The 22,581-nt window shown below is 41.3% G+C and overlaps 3 protein-coding genes and 1 non-coding gene across 4 annotated transcripts; 1 reads left to right on the top strand and 3 right to left on the bottom strand.

Moving 5' to 3' along the window:
* Positions 1 to 122: 122 nt before the first annotated feature.
* On the bottom strand, positions 123 to 7,853 carry LOC119744496 (kelch-like protein 10). The gene is made up of 10 exons (XM_038220437.1): positions 7,496 to 7,853; positions 6,729 to 6,934; positions 6,158 to 6,426; positions 5,640 to 5,849; positions 5,317 to 5,506; positions 4,615 to 4,795; positions 3,630 to 3,871; positions 2,738 to 2,942; positions 1,925 to 2,199; positions 123 to 1,260 (listed from the first exon to the last, which is right to left on the bottom strand). Exons 1-10 carry the CDS (start codon positions 7,612 to 7,614, stop codon positions 1,019 to 1,021), a joined length of 2,139 nt encoding a protein of 712 aa, XP_038076365.1. The 5' UTR covers positions 7,615 to 7,853; the 3' UTR covers positions 123 to 1,018.
* Positions 2,333 to 2,403, bottom strand: Trnag-ccc. Its single transcript has one exon. It is a non-coding gene; the product is annotated as a tRNA-Gly (tRNA).
* A 1,255-nt stretch (positions 7,854 to 9,108) lies between the features above and the next one.
* LOC119746221 lies at positions 9,109 to 10,979 on the bottom strand. The gene is made up of 2 exons (XM_038223040.1): positions 10,510 to 10,979; positions 9,109 to 9,391 (listed from the first exon to the last, which is right to left on the bottom strand). Exons 1-2 carry the CDS (start codon positions 10,675 to 10,677, stop codon positions 9,206 to 9,208), a joined length of 354 nt encoding a protein of 117 aa, XP_038078968.1. The 5' UTR covers positions 10,678 to 10,979; the 3' UTR covers positions 9,109 to 9,205.
* A 183-nt stretch (positions 10,980 to 11,162) lies between these two features.
* On the top strand, positions 11,163 to 15,079 carry LOC119746220 (M-phase-specific PLK1-interacting protein-like). The gene is made up of 3 exons (XM_038223039.1): positions 11,163 to 11,396; positions 12,066 to 12,270; positions 13,526 to 15,079. Exons 1-3 carry the CDS (start codon positions 11,239 to 11,241, stop codon positions 13,646 to 13,648), a joined length of 486 nt encoding a protein of 161 aa, XP_038078967.1. The 5' UTR covers positions 11,163 to 11,238; the 3' UTR covers positions 13,649 to 15,079.
* Positions 15,080 to 22,581: the final 7,502 nt, after the last annotated feature.

The following is a 22,581-nucleotide window of genomic DNA, read 5'->3' as shown; positions in this document are numbered from 1 at the left end:
CGCAAATTATCGATCAATAATTTGCGCCTCAGACTAAAGAGGGCGCCCTCCAAACTGTAAAATTAGACTTGTTTCTAATCGTCATCACAATACGAAAATTAACAGAATGGCATAAAGCAATGGAACTTCAGCACAAATTTAATAATATCATCCATTTATTTTCCCCTTAAATTGCAAAACAAGTGAAATACATTTCAGCTGATGTTAAAGCAGGTTCGTTTTTTATAAGCTTTTAAATTCACGCAATGACCCAGTTTTAAAAGATGAAAATCTAACTGATATTTTTATTGCCAAGCTACATTGGTGTCCCTGTTTTGTTATGCAAAATGTTATGGAGGTAAAATATTTCATTAGATTCATTTAAGGGCGACGGTAAGCCTGATAAATTATGCAGCTTTCGAGCAATAAAAAATAAGCGACTTTATATACATATGACATAGAAAAACAATCATTAGAAGAGATTAATTACACACGTACATGATTTGGATAATTACAATATTTACATTATCTACATTATGTACAAACCTTATACAATAGTAACCGAATTTCTAATAAAATGAATAGAAATCAGAATAATTGTTAATTTTCAATCATATGTTAGTATCCCATGTTTTTCAAAATCGAATTTTAAATCAATATAAAACCTAAAAATAAAATAAAAATATGATTTGGCCCTCACTCTCTATTAATTATCAATAGCCGAACACAATCAGTCCACACAGTGCAATAAACCTCCCATTATCCCCTAAAAATATGCTGATACCTTGCGCATGGCCACAAATTAAAGAAAGGAGTTGCACTGTTGAAAATGCCGCGATGTTCAAAGTTATGACTTACGAAATACGCAGTTGCACGTACATCATTACGCACTACTTTATCGTGACAATAGCACTTGCAAAGTAAAGCTTTTCTTCCCAAACTTGAACAAAAAACCCCGCTCATCAGTCATAGGCCCTCCCACCTCATTCATATTCAAACCCACCCACTTCACGAATTATTCATAAACTTGTCAGTCGGTTCACACCCTGGCAGGTCGCCTCTCCCGCGGCGGCCGCCTGTGATTGGGCGGTCTGTCCGGAAACTGGACCTCCTCCTCATCCTCGATGTCCTCGTCATCGTCGTCTTCGTCTTCGTCTTCGTCGTCATCTTCTTCTTCTTCTTCTTCTCCGTCATCTCCGGCGTCATCTTCCATGTCTCCTTGCACCAGTGCCTCGTTCTCTTCTGGCGCCGGGAGCTCCATGAGTTCAGGCATCGCATCAGCTTTGTAGCCAAAAGAAAAGTGGGTAGCTATTATTGTAGGGCTTTCCCCTTGCATCAGTTCACGCCTACAATAAGGCGATCCATTATGCCCCGCCCACTGTGTTGCACGTGGGCAAAAACACTCCATCCGAGTACCTAGCCGGTTCGTTAGTGACTGTCATACACGCGCGTGCACACACACACTAGCGCCCATTGGATAAACACTCACACGGTGCGTTAACTTTCGGTTCAAATGTGCAGGCAGTGGGCGTGGTTTAAACTGAAGTGACGTCACACTCACGAACCGGATAGCTCTCCAATGCCACACTGCATGTTTCACTTGTGCACGTGCGCGTCAAACGCACGTGACGTGCACCGTGTCGGACATTTTGCGCGCGTATGTCGGACGTTATTAGCGCTTACGATGCTTAAAACACCATGGGGCGGGCTTAATTGATTTGATGACAAGTATAATTCTCATCATTTTAAACACCAAAATTCAAATGAGCTCCATGGACGGACCTTTTAGTTGTCTTGAAGGAGATGCTAATGACCTAAAACTTCACAGTGGATTAATGTAATACACACATAATGAAAGGTAGGCACAGACGTACGGCATCTTTGTTTCGGAAGTGAACGCTTTAATTAAAAGAAGAACGTTTGCCAAAGATTGTTTTCCCCTCACCTACGCGTTGGTCGACCGCGTCATGACCGGCCTGGTCTGGGGCCGGCAGCACCGCTTGCACGGCAGCATCGTTGTTCTGTCTCTGCTGCTGGCCGGCCACTACTCCCCGGTGCTGATGATGGGGTGGCTGGTGGGCGTCAGACTGGTCGGGGGGCACGGACGGGGGAGGTAGGTCGCAGTCACGCGGCCAGGTGAACTGGCGGACGTTGGGTAGGCCCTCAATCAGGGCTATGCTGAGAGCGCTACGGTAGACGTTCATGTCACAGGCGTCATACCTTGAGACGGGGAGGGTACTTGTACGGGTTAAATACCAAAATTAAAACCACTCCAGGTGTCCGCATCATAAATTATGTTATGGGACCCCAGAAAAGTTCGATACTTAAATTACACAAGAAGAAAAAGCAACTTTGCACTGCCCGGGAATCGAACCCGGGTCGCAAGAATGGGAATCTTGCATGATACCACTACACTAGCAGTGCTCGATGACAGGTGCGAAAGAAAGTAAGTTAGTAACCTAACGGCAAGAAAGAAAAAGGTCAATTTAAAATTTATAACCGAAAGTTAACCTTTTTAATCGATTCCGTAGACTACGGGCCACCAATTTCAATGTGGTATTTTTTACCCGGGGTGGCATTTTTTCAATAAAGCTCCAGGCAAACATTGATGTTACGTAATAGTGCACCCCTTACACACCTTACACCCTTACACCCCTGTTGGCAACGCCAAAAACAAATGGGCCCGATCCCAATTGATCAAGATATTTTAGGGTGACCACTTAATGTGAAAAATTCAAGATGCTGAATGCACTCATACCATTCTTCGTTGTCCGGATCGAAGCACTCCACGTTGAAGATTGTCGTGATGCCGTTAAACCCGCCAATGATGAAGATCATATCGTCCAGCACCATGGAGCCGAAGTTACTGCGGTGGATGTACATGCTGGGGCAAGGCGTCCACTGCGGAGCGTTGATGGTCCAACGCTCCATGGTGTTTAGTCTCGTCAGACCGTTGAAACCGCCTATGAGATATTATGCACGATAGTCAGGGCACCGGACCAATTAAGAAGCATTAAGCACAAAAGCAAATTACCATGTATTGCACTGGGATGTTCAGGAGATATGAAGCACATTAACGAGCACTGACAGCCTGAACACTCTTTTCAGACTGCAGTTTCAGATTCACGCCTAACCAAGAAGTAAACCAAGAAGTAGAAGCGACTCAAGTCAACCCCAATAGATTTTGGTTTCAAAACAGCGAAGTTTATGATAATAATGTGGCGCTTATCATATAGCGCTTTATATCAAAGGTCTCAAAGCACACTATTATTACCCCTATTCATCAGGCCATGATTCCAGTTTGTTGCAGCAGCTCGAGATCAGCGCATTCTCGTCTCTAATTCGCATGTACACTTTCATACATCTCGGTGGAGAGAGACAGTTGTAGTAAAGTGTCTTGCCCGCAGAACACGAGCATCATCGTGTTCCCCGTCAGGGTTCCAACCCACGTACCACGGCACGCGTGAGTCGAAAACCGTAACCACTGGCCCACAGGCACCTTTCCATTGTCTAAGCTGTGGTGTCTTTCCGGACTACTACAACACTCGATCTTTCGGTAGCATTAATATCGGTTGGCCTGAAATGGCTTCAAACTTCCAAGACAGATACCTAATAAATACCTCTCGCTCTGCCTAAGGCCATCTACCTACCCACGGCATAAACGTAGTCTCTGAACGACACCGAGCCCACCCCGCTCCTTCGGCTTCCCATACGGGGCAGATCGCGCCATTCCCGGGCCTCAGGGTCGTACAACTCCGTGGTGTTGAGGCACTCATTGCCGTTAAAGCCGCCGACGATGACGATACAGCCGCCCACCGCGCAGGCCGAGGCGTCGCTGCGGTGATGGTTCATGGACTGGATCAGAGACCACTGGTTCGTCTCCGGTTCGTATCTTCATAAAAAAAAAAACGAGGAGAGATTGTTAACAATGCAAAGTATTCCTTCAATTCAATATGGTTGGGGAAAACAGGCGTGCGCATGCATCCGCGTTTGTCCTTTATCCAGTTTGTAAGTGACTTTGTCATAATTATTATACGCACGCACACAGTTTTACTTCACATAACTATCGACGACAAGGCGATGTCTTTTCCTATATCCCTGTAATATAACACTCTCTTATAGACTCATTGCACACAAACACACGATCGTAGACCGTTTCAGTAAAACAAAAGATGAACTCTCGAGGACAACAAAATTTTGTTCTCCCTCCTCGGGTTGTATTACTATAGTGCCCATTGGCTAAACACGCAACTTCGCACTTCTGCCGGATCGATTGGTTCCCATACTACATTGCGCATGGTTGAGTTGAAATGACGTCACACTTTAATACGAACCGGATACTCACATGACTCTGCATAGGCCTACAACGCCCTCAATCGTCCTGAATGGGGTCCACAAACAGAATGTTTACGGAACTGTACAGACGCTCAAAGAGCATTCACAGGCGCGTTCCTCGTTACAAACTATTTTTGCACTTAATAGCATGGACCAGTGCTCGCTGGTTCTCGTCAGTAGACAACAAAGCGCCATCCATAACTCCCTAACGGAGCCAAAGCCACGAGCTTGCTTGCACCTCAAAGGAGCTGGTGCATGACGATATTTCAAAGACCTGGGGGATAATTTGATTATCTGTACCTTTCTACGGATCGCAGCCTCGTATGGCCGTCAAAACCTCCCATGGCATAGATGTGACCACCCAGCACGGCCACGCTGACGTAACATCGCCGGGAATGCATCGGAGCAACCTCCTTCCAGACACGGGTCTGAGGCTCCAACATCCGCACGCTGTTGAAATACTGGTTGCTGTCGAACCCACCTATTCAAAGACGTGGAGAGAATCGCTTTCATGAAAATGGATGCTCCCAATATTTTTGTGAGACAGCGCCCTCTTGCTATACTTCGAAAAGGAGGCTGCATTGGCCTTGCTCGTTCCCACTTTCATAAAGCACCAGTGACGTGTTGCTTTTTTCCGAGCTCTCATTGATAGGGTGTAACCAGCCATCCTTGGTGGAAACTTCTGCGTACACACGACACAGCATAGTGAAGTTTCAACCTATTATTAAGTTTCAATGGGAAGATGTCTTTCTTTTAACACTAGTGCAGCCCTTTCTTTTCCGAAAAGGGCGATTCCGTTCAATAACGAGTGAACTCTATGCCGGCAAAGCTGCAGCGTATTGACTGCTTCACTTGTGTCCTTCTGTTCTAGGCAGAGTGACATGTTAATGTGCCTCAATGATAATTTCAAACATGTTTCAACCGCCAAAGTTTGCTGGACAGTGCCCTCTATCAAGACTAGAACTCTAAGGTCAAAGGTCCAAAGTTTGTCACGCCCCTTACCAATAACGAAGAGATTGTGTCCTAGCACCGCCACGCCCATGTAGGCCCTGGGTCTGTTGTTGACTGTATCCAGCATGACCCACCGGTCGGCCCGCGTGTCGTAGCACTCGATGGCGCTGGTCGGGCTGCCGCCGCTCCAGCCGCCCACGGCAAATAGGACTTTGTATGGTAGACGTGGGCGGGATACCACCTGTGTTGAAGCAAGCAAGAACACACGGTAAAGAACTGTGGTGCCTAGAGCTTTCAAGTGGCTGCGGCTATGGTCAGCATATTCTCACGTAGTTGTTTAGACGAAGACCCAGACACTAGCACTAGACACTTACTTTGCTTGGTCCCACAGAGCCCGCCGTGGCGTCGAAATTGTACGTGTAGTTGATGGTTTGGACAATGACCGGTTTACACAGGTCGTTGTTCTTGACGTACGGATGCGCCTTAATGTTGTTCATGAAGTAGTCCGTGTTGGTCATGCCGAGGCGTATGTTCATCAGGAGGCGAGGCATGAAGGCTTTACGGTCCGCCTCTTTGAAACGAATCTGAGATCAATAAGAAAATTTGAAAATGGTACGTACGAAAAGAACAAACAATCAACACTGCAGGAATTTTGTCAAAGAATGATTTCAAGAGAACTTGTGAGCGGGAGCCACAACTGCCATTAATAACGAGAGGAAACAATCTCCAGTCAAACATTGACGCCACAGTGATTGTTGTACTTCGGCACCCAGCGGACATCTTTGAGGTGTTTTTTTATGAAAGGGGGCCTTCCCATTATTAGTATCCCTGTCAAAAGCACACTCTCAAGATGGCTGCAAGCAAAGGGTCTAAGTGTGGTTACATTCCTCACCCATCTCAGAACCGCTTCGAAGACGTACTCCTCCATCTTCACATTGAGCTGATCCTCATACAGCAGCTCCACCAGCTCGTCCACGGTCAGAGACAGGAACTCTTCGGACTCAGGAAGCAGCACAATCTCCTCAAAGTGGACAAGGATGAACATGAAGGCCGTCTCCTGCAGCTTGAAGCAGAAGTACATCTTGGCAAAACGCCAGATGCCGATGCAGTTGTCGGGCCCCAGGTGGTTGATGAGAAACTCGCTGCAGAGGTGGACCAGACCTGTGATTGGTCCAGAGTGGAATGGCGTATGATCAATTGGGAAAGTCATTGGTGTATTTTTGGACAGCCTACAAAATGAGAGATGTTAATGGTGCAGTCATGATCACGGCGTCATCGGATGTTACAAGAGGAACAAATTATCCCATTCAGTTGGTGAAACCAAGCGATTGGAAGTCTTGTATGTATACGTATAGGGTTTAAGCGTGGGACGTAAGGGAAAATGTCGATTTAGGGATCGCCAGTGCATTTCAATTTGTAGGAAGCAGTTATCATCTTCCTCTTAAAACAACGCTAACACCCACCTCCAACGTTGAATTGGTCAGCAGCCGGCAGCAATTCCTCCACATTCTCGGCTGTAATCTTGACCTGTCTGGTGTAGGCGTAGTCTAGGATGAGCGCCAGCAGGTTGGCTTTGGTGTTAGGGATGTTCACCACTCGCTCCTGAGTCTCGTGCATGCCGTTGGTGAACAGGGCTCTGAAGTAGGGGCTGCAGGCTGCCAGAATATTTCTAGGGGCGGGCCGGCAGGATTTCAATCAAGTTATCAGAAGGTCTATCACATGTCATCAGTATAAAAATCATGTGTGATCACAAGTCTTTCAAGTCTTTCAAGTCATTACGAGTCGTCACAGGGCATCGAAAGTCAATCACTGCTCCTTCACAGGTCAACTATATAATCCATACAGTTTAGGGACCACAAGGCAAAAGTTCATATTATTTTCATAGACAACCTGGACAACCAAAGCCAGCCACAAGCCCCGTGGAATATCGAGGTATCTCAAACAGGTTACAAGATACGTTCTTCAGAAAATTTCTGTTAGGCCTAGGCCTATTTCCTTTTTGGAGATTATACCAGAAACAAGTTGTTATCAAAATTGCCTCGTGATATTTCAACGTTTTTCGGCATTCTAACGGCATTCCATTGTCACTGGTCATTCCTAACTGATTGCCAGTCTTGTAACTTGCTCAGGGGAGGGAATGAAACCGTAAGACTGTGTTCAGGGGAAAACAGATGATTGTTTGTACTTTTGAGGTTCCATAATATTAGAACCTCCGATGTTCATATCTCACCTGTGGCTGGGAAAGTCTTGATTCTCACACCGAAGCACCACATCGCAAAGCTGCCCGTTCTTCCTTAGTTCGTCGAAGACGCTAAAGGCGTTGTAGCTCACCCTTCGCTGAACATTCATAGTCCGTTCATAAAAACCCTACTCATTCATTTGACCGTCTGCGACAAATTTCTTAGGTCTGTCGACGTAACTTTTTCTTCCGCTTAAGGTTTAGGAAACCAGCCGAGTATTCTTCTCAAGCTTTAGCCATTTCTCTGGTAGCACATTATTATGATTTCTGGCGAGGTTTGTTTTGATTTGGGTGTTTCTGAGCGACTTTGGCGCGCATTGATTTTCGGTCTCGTCGCGATAGCAACAGAAATTGTAGCGTAGAACCGGAACTTCGAACGTGGAACAAAATGACGACAACGTAAAATTGATGACGTTGACACCATGCAGTCTATCCCAAAGTGCGCGTGTAGCATGCATTGGAAAAACTCGATCTGCGCATGCCTATATTTCTCAACCCATCCGCGTTTTCGACGTCCCTCCTACGTCACAATTATTTGTGCAGCTGCGTCGTCGTGTTATGTGGTTCCTAAGTGTAACGTCATTTAAACTTAAACCAACCAGGATTTTGCTGGGGGGGGGGGGGGCTCACAATTGTTTTTAAATTTTTGTGTAGAAGTCTAAATTTTTCAAAAAATGTTGAGCAAAATATTGGCCGCGGAAAAAAATTAAGTTTTTTTTTTTTTTTTTTTTGGGGGGGGGGGGGACTATTTTGACGTTGGTGGCGCCACTTACACCTCTATTATACTATTCGAAAATGGGCCACATACATAATATCACCAAGGGCGAATCGTAGAAATTAAAAACAAATTACCCCCCCAAAATAGTAAACAACCTCCCTTGGATGCGCCACTGATGTAAGTACGACTTAGCGACGCCAAACTGTATTTGTAAACTCTCTGTAAACATCATCAGTCACAGTGTGGGCGTGCCTGACGTGAATCGCTCAAACCACCCTTCCTCAACTTAATTGCCCTTTGTTCCAAGAAAACCTCACCTTTCGGTATGACAACATCAAGAAAAAGACAAAAGAAACGCTTCTATCAGATCAGGCTTCTTTGCACTCAGACAGTTTTATTATAATGCAAAGTAGCAGTTAATTCTTATTTACATGAAATAAAAAAGAAATGTGTAGTTTTGGTTTTAAAAGTCATAATGTTAACTGAACCAAGTCACTTGAGCTGCCCTTACATTAATTGTACTAGCCTATTGGTATTTTTTTTTCGAAATCCTATACGGTACACACTTTGGCTATTTTAGTACCGAAATTTACGTAGGTCAATATAGCAGGTAATTGACGTTTTTAGGTTTCTCTTTATTAAGTTGTTGTCATTCACCCTCAATCCTGTTTTGCATCAGCGATTGTAAATCACCGAACCACGCCATTTTGGGTGATTACCGACAACAGAGGGCGCTTTAACCCGCTGTTTGTGTCGTCAAATTCTCCAGTAATTATGTTTAGATAAATATTAAAAATTTAATTAGAGAATCATTACCGTCGAAAAGAGATTTTGTTTTAAAAAATGCGATTGATTTCTTGTTTACCATTAGAAAAAAAAGAAGAAACAAAAATATTAATTAAAAAATAATTCAACTTTAATCACAGGCGAACGCTTCCAATGAATGACATCATCAGCTATTTTTAGTGACGTGAAATTGTCCTCTAGAGGTCGCCCGCCTCCTGGTACTCTTTTGCGCCGATGATCTTGCAGTTCGCATTGAGGGGAATCCCCTTGCCCACGGCCTGGTTGATGAGCTTACGGCAGAGTCTGTTGATCGTTCCTGGTTCGTCGCCCTCCATAGGCAGCAACTTGGCCATGTAAACGTCCACCTTTTCTGTAGGTGCAACCTGAAAGTGAAGAGGCAGGAAAAACAAATTTAAGATCTTATTGACTTCAGAATACCGTTTGGTAATGGATCACTCATTGCCACTGTTTTTTTTTTTACTTGACGAGTGTTTTTTTTCCTGAATCAAATCTGATAAGCACAGAAAGTTCTGAGCACTTTGGAGAGCTTTTTTTGTTAGCACTTGTGAGAGCCTTTTCTGAGCAGTTCGGATTTTTTGCTGATTAAAAAGGGGTATACTATAAGCCGCACAAAATTACTGTCACCTGAACAGATGATGAACAGAGCATACTGTTCGAAACGTTAAACCAACTGGTTTATCCCAGAACCACACAACTCACTAAGAGATGTCATGACGGTGTTACCACGAACCTCCCATTCACCGATAATGTCCACCATGCAAACCCTCAAGTCTCATACAACATTTGCATGCTGCTGAGCAACAGAGCGGTTCCATGGAAATAGTTTAGCCTTATAGGCTTACATACAGCGGCGGGATCGAAGCAACTCTTAAAATGTTTGCCATCTGATCTGAGATATCGAGGAACAGTCGGGTAGACCCTGACTTCCGCCCTTACATGACTTGTCTTCAAACTGCACTTTTCTCGCTTTTCAATTTGAAAAAAAAAGCCCGTTCACGGCTAAATGCTGACCGCAGAGAATGATTTAGGCAAACTGACCATGCTCTACAAAGTCACAAACAACCTCATCTCCATCCTCATACCAGACTACATCAACCCAAGAACAAGAACAACACGCATCAGCATCGCCTCATACGACTCAGCTCAATACATCCACGTCACGGACACATTCAAGCACAGTTTCTGGCCAAGGACAAGAGAGACTGAGCACACTCCAAAACCAGCTGCCCACTGTTTGTGGAGCAGTTCAAGGGGGCCATCAATGCTAATTAACATCAAGGCGAACTTACACGAATCCAAATAGCACTTGTCAATAGCGATCAGAAAGCACAACCAGAACACTGATTAAGTGTCCACTGTTGGAAGCCCCATCACACACCAGTCCATAGATTGCTGCACAGGCTTTGATGTGAACTGTGGCAGATGTATAGAAACAGACGTTTTTCCATTGTGAAAAAATATCTCGTAGTCGTAGGCCTACCTCAAACCTGTTGGCGAACTGCTCCGATATCTCACACAGCTTGGCCAGGATGACCTCCCCGATTTGGGGCTCCACGTCCCCGCGAAGGCGCAGTCGAATCTTGACCGGATCATCGGGCGGCTGGACTACGATGACGGTGGGGTTCGTCTTGCTGACGCGACACCCCATGCTTCCCAGCCCGTCACAACAAGACAGACTCGAGTCTGTCTTTTTTTGCTATTGTTGTTTGTTGAAGAGATGTTCGCAATTCTCTCGGTCTCCTTGGGTGAATTTTCCAGCCTCTTTCTCCAACTCTACACCCCTTCCTTGCAATCAAGGGAAGGGGGTTGGGAGTGTTGATTCCCAAGGACTTTCATTTTCTCCGTCGAAATTTGATTCAAGAGGGAAATAATAATCCGTCATAGTTTTTGTTTCGCGCGCAGCAGCGTATTTAGGTTCCCACGCGCGCGAAAAGTTTTTCCAAATAATGCAGATTTTCCTTGTGCGAAACTTGATTAAAGCGTGCGCGGTTTTTAACATAGAGGGCGCCATATTATTCCAACGCGCGAAAACTGGAACACAGCAAACAGCCGTCAACAATAAACAGGAAAGCTGTAGACTGGTGCCATGCCTGAGATCTTGGAATTAATCAAGTACACCTGCATTCCCGAAGACAGGAAACCATACACGATTACTAACCATAGGAAAAATAAACCAAAAAAAACGAACGGAAAAACAACTACCTAGACGATGAGCCAAAAGGGAAATTTCCACCCAAATCCATACAGTGGTGGTGTACCAGGTTGGGGAGAGTCACCAATGCATCAAAGAGGCCCTCATCCGGGAGGACAGCCGGGATTTTGGGGGCAACGAGGGCCGTCTCCACACAACAGATCGTTCGAGCACAGGTGCATAAAACTCAATGTACTAGAACAGTGCCAAAATCGGCTATTTCCGACATCTAACTTATATTATGCGCAGTGGCTATTGTTACGACAGTCGACCGTCTGGTTCCTCGACCAGACAATATTCAACATCAGAAAACTTGGTTCTTGGAACCAGACTATTAACCGAATGGTTCTCTGACTTTATTTCCCTTTAAAAAAAATCTTCCAAAGTCACGGATTACGAAATACGAAAAAATTTAATTTTAATTGTAATTTTAAATATATAGGCCTAGGCTATTTATATTTTTGCATATTTATGATACCTGTAAGTGGTGGGTCTCCGCTATGTATTGGTTATCAACATGATCAAGTAAAATAAGATAAGATAAATAAATAAAAATAAATATAATTTATAAAAAATTAATAGGATTTAATAAAAAAATAAAAGTAGCCTAAATGAAAACTATTGACTATTGTATTAGGCCTAAGAGAAAAAAAGGAAAAGAATGTTTCAGCTAAGTCTAAGAGTAAGAATGTTTCAGCTAGTAATTTTAATAACGTAGTTAAATCTTTAGCAGTTTATAATTTCAGTTGTGTATTTTTACTTTGTATTTATTCGCTAACTAAGCATGGAAACAAGTGTTGCTATTGATTTGAATTGAATTGTACTGTATTTTGAACTGACTGCAGAGGACCACCAGGCCCCAGCCCCAGTCCCAGGGCACAGTTCTCACCGATGTACTCATCCTCCCCATTCATGCAACAGACCCCCCACCAACAGCATCGCATGAACCGCAGCGGGGGCGGGAACGGGTCGCCGAGATTCCAGCAGTTTGGGGGGCGGCATTCGGGTGGCGGGCAGTTTACGTCCCCACGGCACAGCTCTCCAGGACAGGTAAGTTACAGGATGATACCTCGAATGAAGAATATAGTGGCAAGGAAATAAATTACGTAAACTGCACTTGCCAAAAACAATTTTGGGACCCAATTTCACGGATCTGATAAGGAGAAAATATTACTCCTCAAATTTAGGCGAAGTAAAAGAAAAAACATGTTTAGCGTCCCCGCCCGCTTCCTTTTTAGAGGCCGCCTCCTTTTTTTTTTTTTTAAAAGACAAAAATTGATAAATTTTAACGATCTCTGCGCAGAAGAGATGTTCGGTTCTGCATAGTTACATCAATTTGGTCTCATTTTCTGTTGCATCTTGCCCATAAGAAGCCAATATGTCATTTCCTGAGTCCAAGTGGCGGCCATTTTGAAAAAAGCTGGTAACCATCTTGAAAAATAGCCCGGCCGCGTTGTCTTGAAAAATGTGTCGGGCGGCCATTTTGAAAAGAAAAAAAAAAAAAAAAAGGGCCTCCTCCTTCCTTTTTGTCAAAGAGGCAGGACGCTAAACATGTTTTTTTTTTTTTTTTTGCCATATGTGCTAATACTGTGTTGGGAGAAATCGGAGATTTTTAATCCGGTTATCCTAATTTATTTTAAACCGAACACATTTTTGTAACAGTTATCTGATCTGACCAGAAGTTCCAATTCAGGTCATAGTCTTTCACAGCAAAAAGTGGCGAGCGAGGTGCCACATGAAATGCCCTCCCAATGACTGGGTATAGTTTGCAGGATTCAGTGACCACTGGGCCTTCACAAAAAACACTCCAGAGCTGTAATGTTGAACAAATAAATTGGTGAGAACTCTCCAATAAGTCAATTGAAAGGGCTATTCAGATACCAAAAAGACCACTAGCAAGTGAATGCAGTTACAATCAGAAACCATGATCTAGAGCAAATTGGGGGATGTTCTAGTTGATTTCTGTAGCTTGTGTCACAAAAAAAATGCTAAGCTGAATTTTTTTTTTTTTTCAGGGTTGGTTTTAAAATATCCGGTTTCTTAATCGAAACCAGATGGTGAAATTCAAATGTTTAAAAGTACCGATTTAAATCCCACCACTATTTGAGCAAAAGCTGCCGAGAACTAGAAACAAACCTTTAATACCCATTTGATGACATGTGGTCTGGTAACCTGTTTATTGCGAAGCAAGTGATTTCTTGAATGGCAAATTTCCATGCTAAGCAGTGCCGTCAAATATGGCCCAAGATCCTGACTATTTCATAAGCAAAGTTTCAGGAACACATTTTTTTGACATTTGATACAGGGTAACAACTCCAGATATAGCGGAAATAGCTCGGACATCAGTGCTTACTACAATCACTCCATGGTAGAGGATCCATGGATGGGACTCACAGCAACGCCCAGGACAACGGGAACGACGACGTAGCCACCGGACCCGGCAACCACGACAATGACGTGAACTGACTCCATTGCCTGTGGTGGTTGGATCTCAGCGGAACTTGTGTGAGAATGAAACCTGTGTCGGTGAAATGACTCTGTGCCAGTTGATGAAAACCTAGGTCTTGTTTCAAACACCAGCAGTAAGTAAAGGTTCTAGAACTTGCTTAAAAGTTCCAGAACTTAGACCTGTGGGTTTGTTATCAGATTGTTAGGTACAGTATTGTAACAAGTGAGATTATCATGGAACTGAAGAGTGGTAGATATCTGAAATGAATGGAAGTTTATGTAACCCAGACCAAGTTGTGTTTATCTTTTGGATATTAGGCATGCCTAAAGCAAAAACAATTGGGACAACAAAACCTTTTAACTCTTTATTTTTATTTAATTCTGTGGACTTTTAAAATAGGATTTTTAAAAATCTTATCAATGTGTGAACATTCCAAAAACAGGAAGTCGTTTTTTTGCATTGTTGGGTTTGATAGAGCAATAAATCTGAGGGAAAAAAAAAGAAAAAAGTTTCAAGTCCATAATCTACAAGTACACTCAGTTGAAATTACAAAAAAAGGAAAGAAGTGTTGCATTCGCCGAGTTTCTGTAAGCACCGGTGGAATCGAACCACCCACCATCACAATGCAGGCGCAGTGCACCGTGGACCGTGTGGTGTCAACCTGAGGTGCTTTTGTTCAGTCGCAGAGCGAGCAACAGTCATACCGGAGGCAATTGGCCACTTTTCATTCCCAAGTTCAAATGCTTTACTATGAACCCGAGGCGACCCGAGCTGGATTCGAACCACACACACCACTACATTGCAGTGCATGTGTACTACCATCTTAAGAGATGTACGAGACATAACCATTCTAGATTGTGTTAATTAACGTTACATCTTTTCTTCAGGCGTTTCGGTCTGAAATTTCCCCCCCGATTGTCTTGCCAAGGCCACTATCAGTTCCTCTCCCAAGCATGGCACCCAAAGCTACTTTAGTATTCTGGGGTTTATTTCTTAAGATTGATGCACTGTATTCAAATTACCCATGGACCTGGTGCAGAACTTTCCACACACATTGTTCTATACAGTCGACTTTCGTGAACACAAACTCAACTGGACCTAACCAAACTGTTTGTTATATCAGAATTTTGTACTAAGTGGATTGCGGTCCCATTCATATGAAAGTACACAGTCAGGACCAAGGCTTTGTTTGCTATATTCAGAGTTTGTATTAACAGAGTTTGTATTGACGAGAGTCAACTGTATGGAGTTTAATAAGCGAAATCAGTAGAACTTGCCTGAAAGCCCTTTGGCATAATGTGCAGTTACCCTTAAGAATTAATGAGGAAAATCTTGCTTTGGGTAGCGATATGACAACTATTCTGTCAAAGCTATGCTTTTATTTAATGGCAACTTAAATTTTAACTCTATTTTTTTTTCAAATATTTTTTTAGCGATGAGTGTACTTAGTATTAATTGGAAGGAGCTGCAATGAACAGTAATTAGTTAAGCTGTTAAATCTAAATATTGCTTAGGAAAACAGCTTAAAGCCGAGAAAATATTTAAGCACCAACATGTTACCAGGCAAAATGTCATACGGTTTATATTGCTTGTTATTGGTACTCCTATGTTTTAATTGCTCGGCAAATAACTTCCTAATCATCACGTTGGGGACCCATAGTCTTGCGAATATTTCCAAAAAAAATAATAACCATTATCATGTTGCGGCCATTTGGATTTTTCCAATTCATATCAACTTAACCAAAGCGAGGCGGGAAGGAAAAAAAGTCTGGTTCCCATTTACACAAAAAACGTAATTATTCAGTACTGTTATTAGATACAGGGAACATGACTGAAATGGTGGCAGCATAAGGGTCTATAGTGTTACACTTCTCATTCTCTCACGTACTTAGTTGTTATCACCCTAATTCTGACATTGAACCTGTTACTATTAAGCATCAATTTTTTCTTGCAACAAAAAAAATCTAGAAATATTATTAAATTCCAACAAATCACCTACCGGATTTCCTCCTCCAGACCACCAGTCTGCTCTTGTTGGTTACCATGGAAACTGTCCTGTCTTGGTGCGGAGGGCCACTTGATGCTCAGTGTCTACGTCTGACGTCTTAGAAGCATCCTTCCACTGAAACTTCTTTGGTCGCTAACTTTTTTCTGGATCCATGTTGTAGTGGTGTGGAACTGATTTTGTTCTCGTTTTTTTTGCAGACTCATCTTTTTCTTTGTGACTTTCATGGACTTTTTTCATTCACTTCAAATTTTCCATGAATTTTATCTCTTGCTTGCATATTGGAGTATCACTTAGAATTATTTTGTATAAAATGTCTCTAGAGGCATCAAGGAAAATATCCCATGAACACAGACACGCTTGCTTATTTTTACAATGACCTACACATGTATTACTACGTACAAATATAACAATGACTAAACGCATGAAACTTTTCCTTGGGTATTTCTTGATGATAACCGGTTGTTCATTTCTCTTTCAATGCACGGTGCATCAGTGTGTTCAGATATAAGGAATGGTCTGGTCCAGTAGTCTGGTGCCTAGGATATTGACTCGTGATCTTGTGGTTAATTATACAAACAGGGGTTTGGGCCCAGTCTGGGAATGGGCAACTTGTGTCCCTGAGCAAGTTCCTTTATCATGCGATTGCTTTCTTATGCTGGGTCATGTATAAAAAAAACTACATGCAAGAAGACCAGTTTGCTGAATTTAAAGGTGGTGCAGCAGTTTTTAGAAGCCAAGGTCTTGAAAGGATTTACAGGCATGCTGGTCAGGGGTAATAATGTTGCTCTTTAAGCACATTGTATTACTTATACATTCATACATGTACGTGTATGTCTGATAGACATATGAAACAGTGGATTTGTACATTGACGATCGAATGCCCCATATGTGGACGGAGTAGGATTTATACACAAGGGGCGGGGGTGGATTTTGAATTAACTTGAGTTTTACACTACTTGCCATCTGATTTTTAGCACGACAGATGTTCTTATCAAGTGTTTTTTTTTGGTTAGGGGTTCTTCTGACTTTGAAAAGAAAGATGGCAGCCCACTTTGGCAGGCAATGAATTGACGGTTTGATTGCTCACACACTGTCTCGTACTAAATAGTAGTATTTTTCAAGGGGCCAAATGTAATTTGTAAGGGGGGGGGGGGTTTAGAATTGATTTTAAAGCCTGCTGCACGCACTCCGATTTCATTGGACATGATATTTATGTTAACCAATCAGATTCACAAAGGAAGTTACATGATTCAAAATTGACGGCTGCCATATTGTCATCATGTGACTGATAATCATGTGACTTATCATCGTGTGACCGATTATAGATATCGGGCATCTGTGCGGGAAACCGTTGCGGGTGATGGGTGAAGCAGTAAAATCGTTAAGGTGTACGCTGTGCTGAAGTCAACTTTTGAATTCGGATCATGTAATTTGTAAATTATCCTTACTAGGCCCATTACGCCTAAAAATCTATTACTTTGGGGACACACATTTATATTGAACCTGTCCATGAACATTTCATATATTTGTTTTTTTTGGGGGGGGGGGCGTTTGTAAGCTTCAGATTTTTTTTATTACATTTCCATTTGGCTTTTTTTTTGATACAATTTTAATAGCATGAAGATTAAAGTGATATTCAGAGGATGATAGTGGTTCGAACAATAAAATGCATTTGGTTGATAAAATGCGATAGAGGGTCATGAATTTATTCACTTGGGGTGGGGTGGCTAAAATGGTCAAGCTGGTCATTGGTACTTCACATATTTGATCTACAACTTAAAATTACAAACGTTTCTAAACCATTCTCACATATCTTAGTTATACATTATTTAAATGGGCAGTTTATAAAATGAAAACATTGAAAGATAAGAAGTTTAACCTCAAACAATTTTGGCAAGTTTTAAATAAGCGTTTGGAAAAAAAAAATACAATAGATATTCTTCTTATATCCACTTCAGCTAGTGCAAGTACATAGTCCTACCTTTTGACAACTTGCTCCGGCAAGCGCCTCTTTCCCCGTCTTCAAAGAAAGAGATAGCTGTAACCATAGTAACACATCTGTCTCCCATCTGCTTCTTAAGCTCCAGAAATGAATATCCCACATCTTCTTTTCTTGTTCCTGGAACCGTTTCAAGGTTGCTCAGTTTTGTGGCTCAACTCCAAAAGTCAAGGTCACAAATCCAACATAAGTGTGAATTCCACTCATCTTCTGTGGACAGCATCCACAACAGTCTGCTAATACACGCTTGTGGTGGATCAAATTCTTTTGAACTCCATCCTTCCAGTAAACGTTCTGACCACTGTTGCTTGTAATGTCAGCTCTCGTTATCCAAGGAATGAAGTTTCACAAGTCCCACGGTGTCAACTGTAAGGTTTCCTTGAACTGAAACTTACCTGGGGCTTTCATAACAAAAGCCGGTCTCAAATTTATTTATTCAAATATTATATTTTGAAAATCATATCCTTGATGATCATTAATTTGACATAAATATTAAGAGTAAAGGAAAGAGTGTTGCAACCTGACGCCACTTTTTTCATCACATATCTCTATGAAGGTTAGTCAGGCATTTCAAAAAGGTCCAAAAGACATTCATCTGGGTCTGAGAAACATTTTGAATTTTGTCAGGAAATACTTTGAAAATGTTCTTGACTCTCCATAGAGTTTTTACACGACCGCTGAAGTGGCATCTGCATACTCTTTCCAAAATAGATCTGACAACAGTATGATCGCATTATTTTTTTTCCCAAGGCTGTTGAGGAGCAATGAATTTTATCAGTGGAGTTCCCTGCCCCTCCCTCCCTCAAAAAAAAAATGGAAAAAAAGGAAAAAGTCCAAGACTGAACAATGCATTGTCCCTTTCTGTCAAACCCATGCCTACAAATTAAATGTGAATCTTTTGGGGGAAAAAACACTTGCACCCTCAGAAAGACAAAAGAATCCCCCCCCCCCACAAAAAAAAAGAACAAAAAAAGTGGGTTTGGGGCAGTACCCCTCCAAATTTGAAAAAAAAACCAAACTCAACTTTCAAATTTACACCATCACCAGGGTTTTTTCCACATACAATGCAAATAAACAGTTAGGGCTGTCCATTTTCGAATAATTTAGTATTCGATTACTTGAAACCGTATTTGACCAAATATTCGGATATTCGAAACTGCCAGCTGCAAACTTTGTGCCATGCAGGTCAAAGGTCACACGCAGAGCGCACAAGTTCAAATTTGCGTGCGGCGATCGATAGGCCTATGTGGGCCACTCGGTAGTGTTTTGCAGGAAGCATTTTATAAATGTTGAGGGCTTTAACCTGCTAACAGGATGGAACAATGAACCGCTGTCGACAAAAAAGTTACCGTTGACAAAAAATGTGGCCCCGATAAAATAACATCACAGTCGTGTGTATTTGTGCATAGTATTTTGTTGTTCGAATATTCCAACTGGCAAAAAGGTATTTGCATATTTGGTTAATAACGAATATTTGAATATTCAGTTTATTTGGGACAGCCCTATGAACAGTCCAGTTCATTCATTTCATAGGTCATTATAAGACCTATTCAAAGTTGGCAGATTTACATCAGAACTTATGTACTAACAATGGAAATACTGCACCATATAATACTGTCATATTAAAACAAAGCAAACATTAGGACAGTCCAATGTAAAAACCTCATTAAACCACCAACTCAACTATGTCAAAGAGATTTACAATGAATCACAAATGCATATTATTGTAAAGAATAAATTGTACAAATAATTGGATTGAGAAAGTCGAGATGCAAAGGAAATATACTAGGGGAAATTATTGCCTTTTATTTGGGAATACATTTCCTCTGCCTGCCTTAAGCTATCCTTCAGTGTTCCCAAAACAAAGCCGTACTTTTTTCCTCTGGCTTCGGATTAGGGAGATATTCAGGCCCCTCCCTGGGGAGACTCTGGCTGAAGATAGGTCCCATGTTGTACTTTACAGGTAATGTACAACATTTGCAAACATTACAAAAATGAAACTACCAAATTATTATGAAATACCTTACTTGACTATAAGTAAATAATGGTTTAAGCATTGTGTGACATCATGGCACTTGGTATGCTCTCCTTTTCAAGAAAAGTGAAATTTTGTATATTTTCCAACGATGGTTCGGCCAACCATCGTTGGCAAAAGCTTTTTTTCCCCGCCCAAGTACTACCCCCAATTGATCGAATTCAATTTGTCCACATTTTGTTTGCAATCGGTAACATACCTGTGAATGATCATAAGCCATCTTGTCTGGCTCCCTGACTGGACAAATCCCTGACATCTTTAAATTGTCCCATTTTCTCTGTAGTCTAGGTCAGGGAACCAGACTACAAGAGCAGCTTTTTCCCCCCTTTTTTTCCGGCATCCATGAACACAAAACTTTAAACAGGTCAGTGTAACAATATTTGCTATAAAATACTAACCCCCACATCCGTCCACTTCTGAAAATTACAGCAAAATCAAATGTTGTATACATGTTCATGTATTACCTTTATATCCTATAATAATTATGAGACCAGAGTTTGGAGAATGTCCATTTTATTTTGATAATGAAGGATTCTTTGTGATTTTTAAAACAGATGAAGCCGAAGAGGAAGCTGGGTTTAGAAAAAAAAAGTTATAAATACATGACCTTAACAAGACCCCATGTTTCAGTTGTTTAATTAGTTGCTTTATGAATGGTAACAGAAAATGTAACTTGATTCTCTCACGAAGCAGTTCAACAATCAATCTGATGTACTTCTGTTTCAGTGAACAAAGAATTGGATAGCTCAGTTGGTAGAGCGCCAGTGCATTATTTAGGAGGTTACAGATTCACACCCTGCATGCTCTAGTCAATTTTATACTTAACTTTTAACTTTACAATTTAAAAAAAAAATAAAATGTTGCATCAGGCATGATCATGTGACTTTCGGGTAGGTTTTGCATCAGCAAAACCCCATTAGTTACTCGCAGTTACAAGTATTGTACTTTGTAGTTGGAGTGTTCAATGGATTGTGTGTTTTGTTGAAATTAAATCGAAACTTTTATGCTCGAAAAAGTCAGGTCCTTCTTACATGTTTTTTTTTTTATACGAGTTTCAGATAATTTGCTTATGTGAGTCCACTGACAATATACAACAGGCAACAATGGCTATGCTTATTTCATCTTTCCCACAAGTTCAGCTCTGCCCCTTCAAGATCATGACTCCGCCCACAATTAAGAAATTCTATTTGCTCAACCAGTGTTGTTTTCAACAACATAAAACCCACAAAAAAATGTCATTTCCATTGTATTATTACATTTACATTTGGATTTTAATTTAAAAAAAAAAAAAAATTTAATAGTGATCATTGGTTTTATTTATTAGTACAGTTATAGTTTCACACGGTGCACATAAAGTATTACATATTGCACCCTCCTTTTCAAGAGAAACCACGCCCCGTCCCAAAGTATTCTATCATTTTGTTTTTCAAGGGAGGGTGTTATTGGTTTAATACTCAAAACTGTTGATCAAGTACATGCAAAGTTTGTTTCAATTCACACCATGGGCTTTACGCATGAGAACCCCAGTCTGCTTCAATGAATAATTTAAAATTTGTAATTAAACATTCCTTAGTGCTTAAAGCCAGATTAAAAAAAGAATGACGGTAAAATGAGGCTGCATTGTGCCTGCAAAAATAGTCTGGCGCCATCCCATTCAACAGCAAACAATTAATGAAAGACATTCAGGGAACTCAACAAAAATGGCCAACTCGTGCATAAGGCCCGTAACTTCCAAGGTACCTTTCAATGGCAAGTACATGTACACAGAATTAGCATATTTGTTTTTGTTAAGTTCTTTTTCAATAGATTTGAGTATATTTTTAAATCATCATAAAAAATGCCATTTCGCTTTCAAACCCTTTTAAAATTTAATTTAATTCTTCTCAATGGGCAGAGCAGATTTCAATTGGGATTCACTGAGTATATGCGTGATGCGGCGACGTCAAAAGATATGTGTAGTTTTCCAGTCCTTAAAATGGAAAAAGATTTTTAGTTTTTTGGCATAGAAGGCAGGCGATTGTGCTTAGGTGAATTTGACCAAAAGCTAAGTCGTTGGATTCTGGGTCACGAAACTTATTTGAGGGAAAATGACGGAGACAAGTATCGCTCTAAACAGAAACATGTTACAGTCACAGCTTTTTATTTTTATGTATACGTCGTGTGTACACTTTTACTTCCACCTTTAAAAGTGGTTCACAAAAAGTGTGCTAAAACTACTGCGTCACAAATAACTAAATTTAACTCTACAAATACATACGATGATGATGGCTAGCTTTTAGTTGGAAAATACTCTGGTGTCAATAAAGACCGTTGATTTCCTTAGGATTATTATTTACAATATTACTGTACTTATATGTTCTGATGATGCACTGCCAACATGAGACAACATAAGCTGGTCTTAAGGTCACAAAATCAATATCTTTTGGGGGCGGGGTGAGCCCCTTGCCTTGTCATAGCACCTACCCAATTCCCACCAAATACCAAGTTAATGAATGTGCCTAAAAAGTACCACGTGCGTTTATCACTTCACGAGTACGGTACATTTTGTCAAATGGGCAATCTGTTTCTATGAAAAATGCTCCAATCTGATCATTATTTTTGATTCAGCTGGAAAACTTTTTTTCCCCTGGTTGGTTCAAAACACTACAGCTACCATCTAATTATTTTCTATTGAGTGTTAAAACATCAGTACAATTTTTCAATGATTGTGGAATAAATTATTTTTTGGTTAATTTTTTTTGTTTTTTTTTGCAAAAAAAAAAAGTTTTATACTCACATTGACAGTTGCTTTTAAAATTGGAGCTAGCTGATTTTGTCCGTGTTGGTAGTGCAGTGATGTTGACGATATAAGCGACAAGCTTTACAAATAA

This window comes from Patiria miniata, unplaced genomic scaffold (assembly GCF_015706575.1).
Source record: "Patiria miniata isolate m_02_andy unplaced genomic scaffold, ASM1570657v1 HiC_scaffold_7, whole genome shotgun sequence".
Classification (NCBI taxonomy): Eukaryota; Metazoa; Echinodermata; class Asteroidea; order Valvatida; family Asterinidae; genus Patiria; species Patiria miniata.
Note: the sequence above shows the minus strand (reverse complement) of the source record. Positions and strands in the feature narration are given on the sequence as shown.

What these genes read in the sequence shown, in the direction of transcription:
- LOC119746221 (XM_038223040.1), bottom strand. Translation starts at nt 10,677, where the DNA reads ATGGGGTGTCGCGTCAGCAAGACGAACCCCACCGTCATCGTAGTCCAG. An exon ending in AGTTCGCCAACAGGTTTGAG is followed by an intron (nt 9,392 to 10,509) that starts GTAGGCCTACGA and finishes CTTCACTTTCAG; the next exon opens with GTTGCACCTACAGAAAAGGT.
- LOC119746220 (XM_038223039.1), top strand. Translation starts at nt 11,239, where the DNA reads ATGAGCCAAAAGGGAAATTTCCACCCAAATCCATACAGTGGTGGTGTA. An exon ending in AACAGATCGTTCGAGCACAG is followed by an intron (nt 11,397 to 12,065) that starts GTGCATAAAACT and finishes AACTGACTGCAG; the next exon opens with AGGACCACCAGGCCCCAGCC. An exon ending in GGCACAGCTCTCCAGGACAG is followed by an intron (nt 12,271 to 13,525) that starts GTAAGTTACAGG and finishes CATTTGATACAG; the next exon opens with GGTAACAACTCCAGATATAG.
- LOC119744496 (XM_038220437.1), bottom strand. Translation starts at nt 7,614, where the DNA reads ATGAATGTTCAGCGAAGGGTGAGCTACAACGCCTTTAGCGTCTTCGAC. An exon ending in GCTCTGTGGGACCAAGCAAA is followed by an intron (nt 5,507 to 5,639) that starts GTAAGTGTCTAG and finishes GCTTCAACACAG; the next exon opens with GTGGTATCCCGCCCACGTCT. An exon ending in CGCGGTCGACCAACGCGTAG is followed by an intron (nt 1,261 to 1,924) that starts GTGAGGGGAAAA and finishes TTGGCTACAAAG; the next exon opens with CTGATGCGATGCCTGAACTC.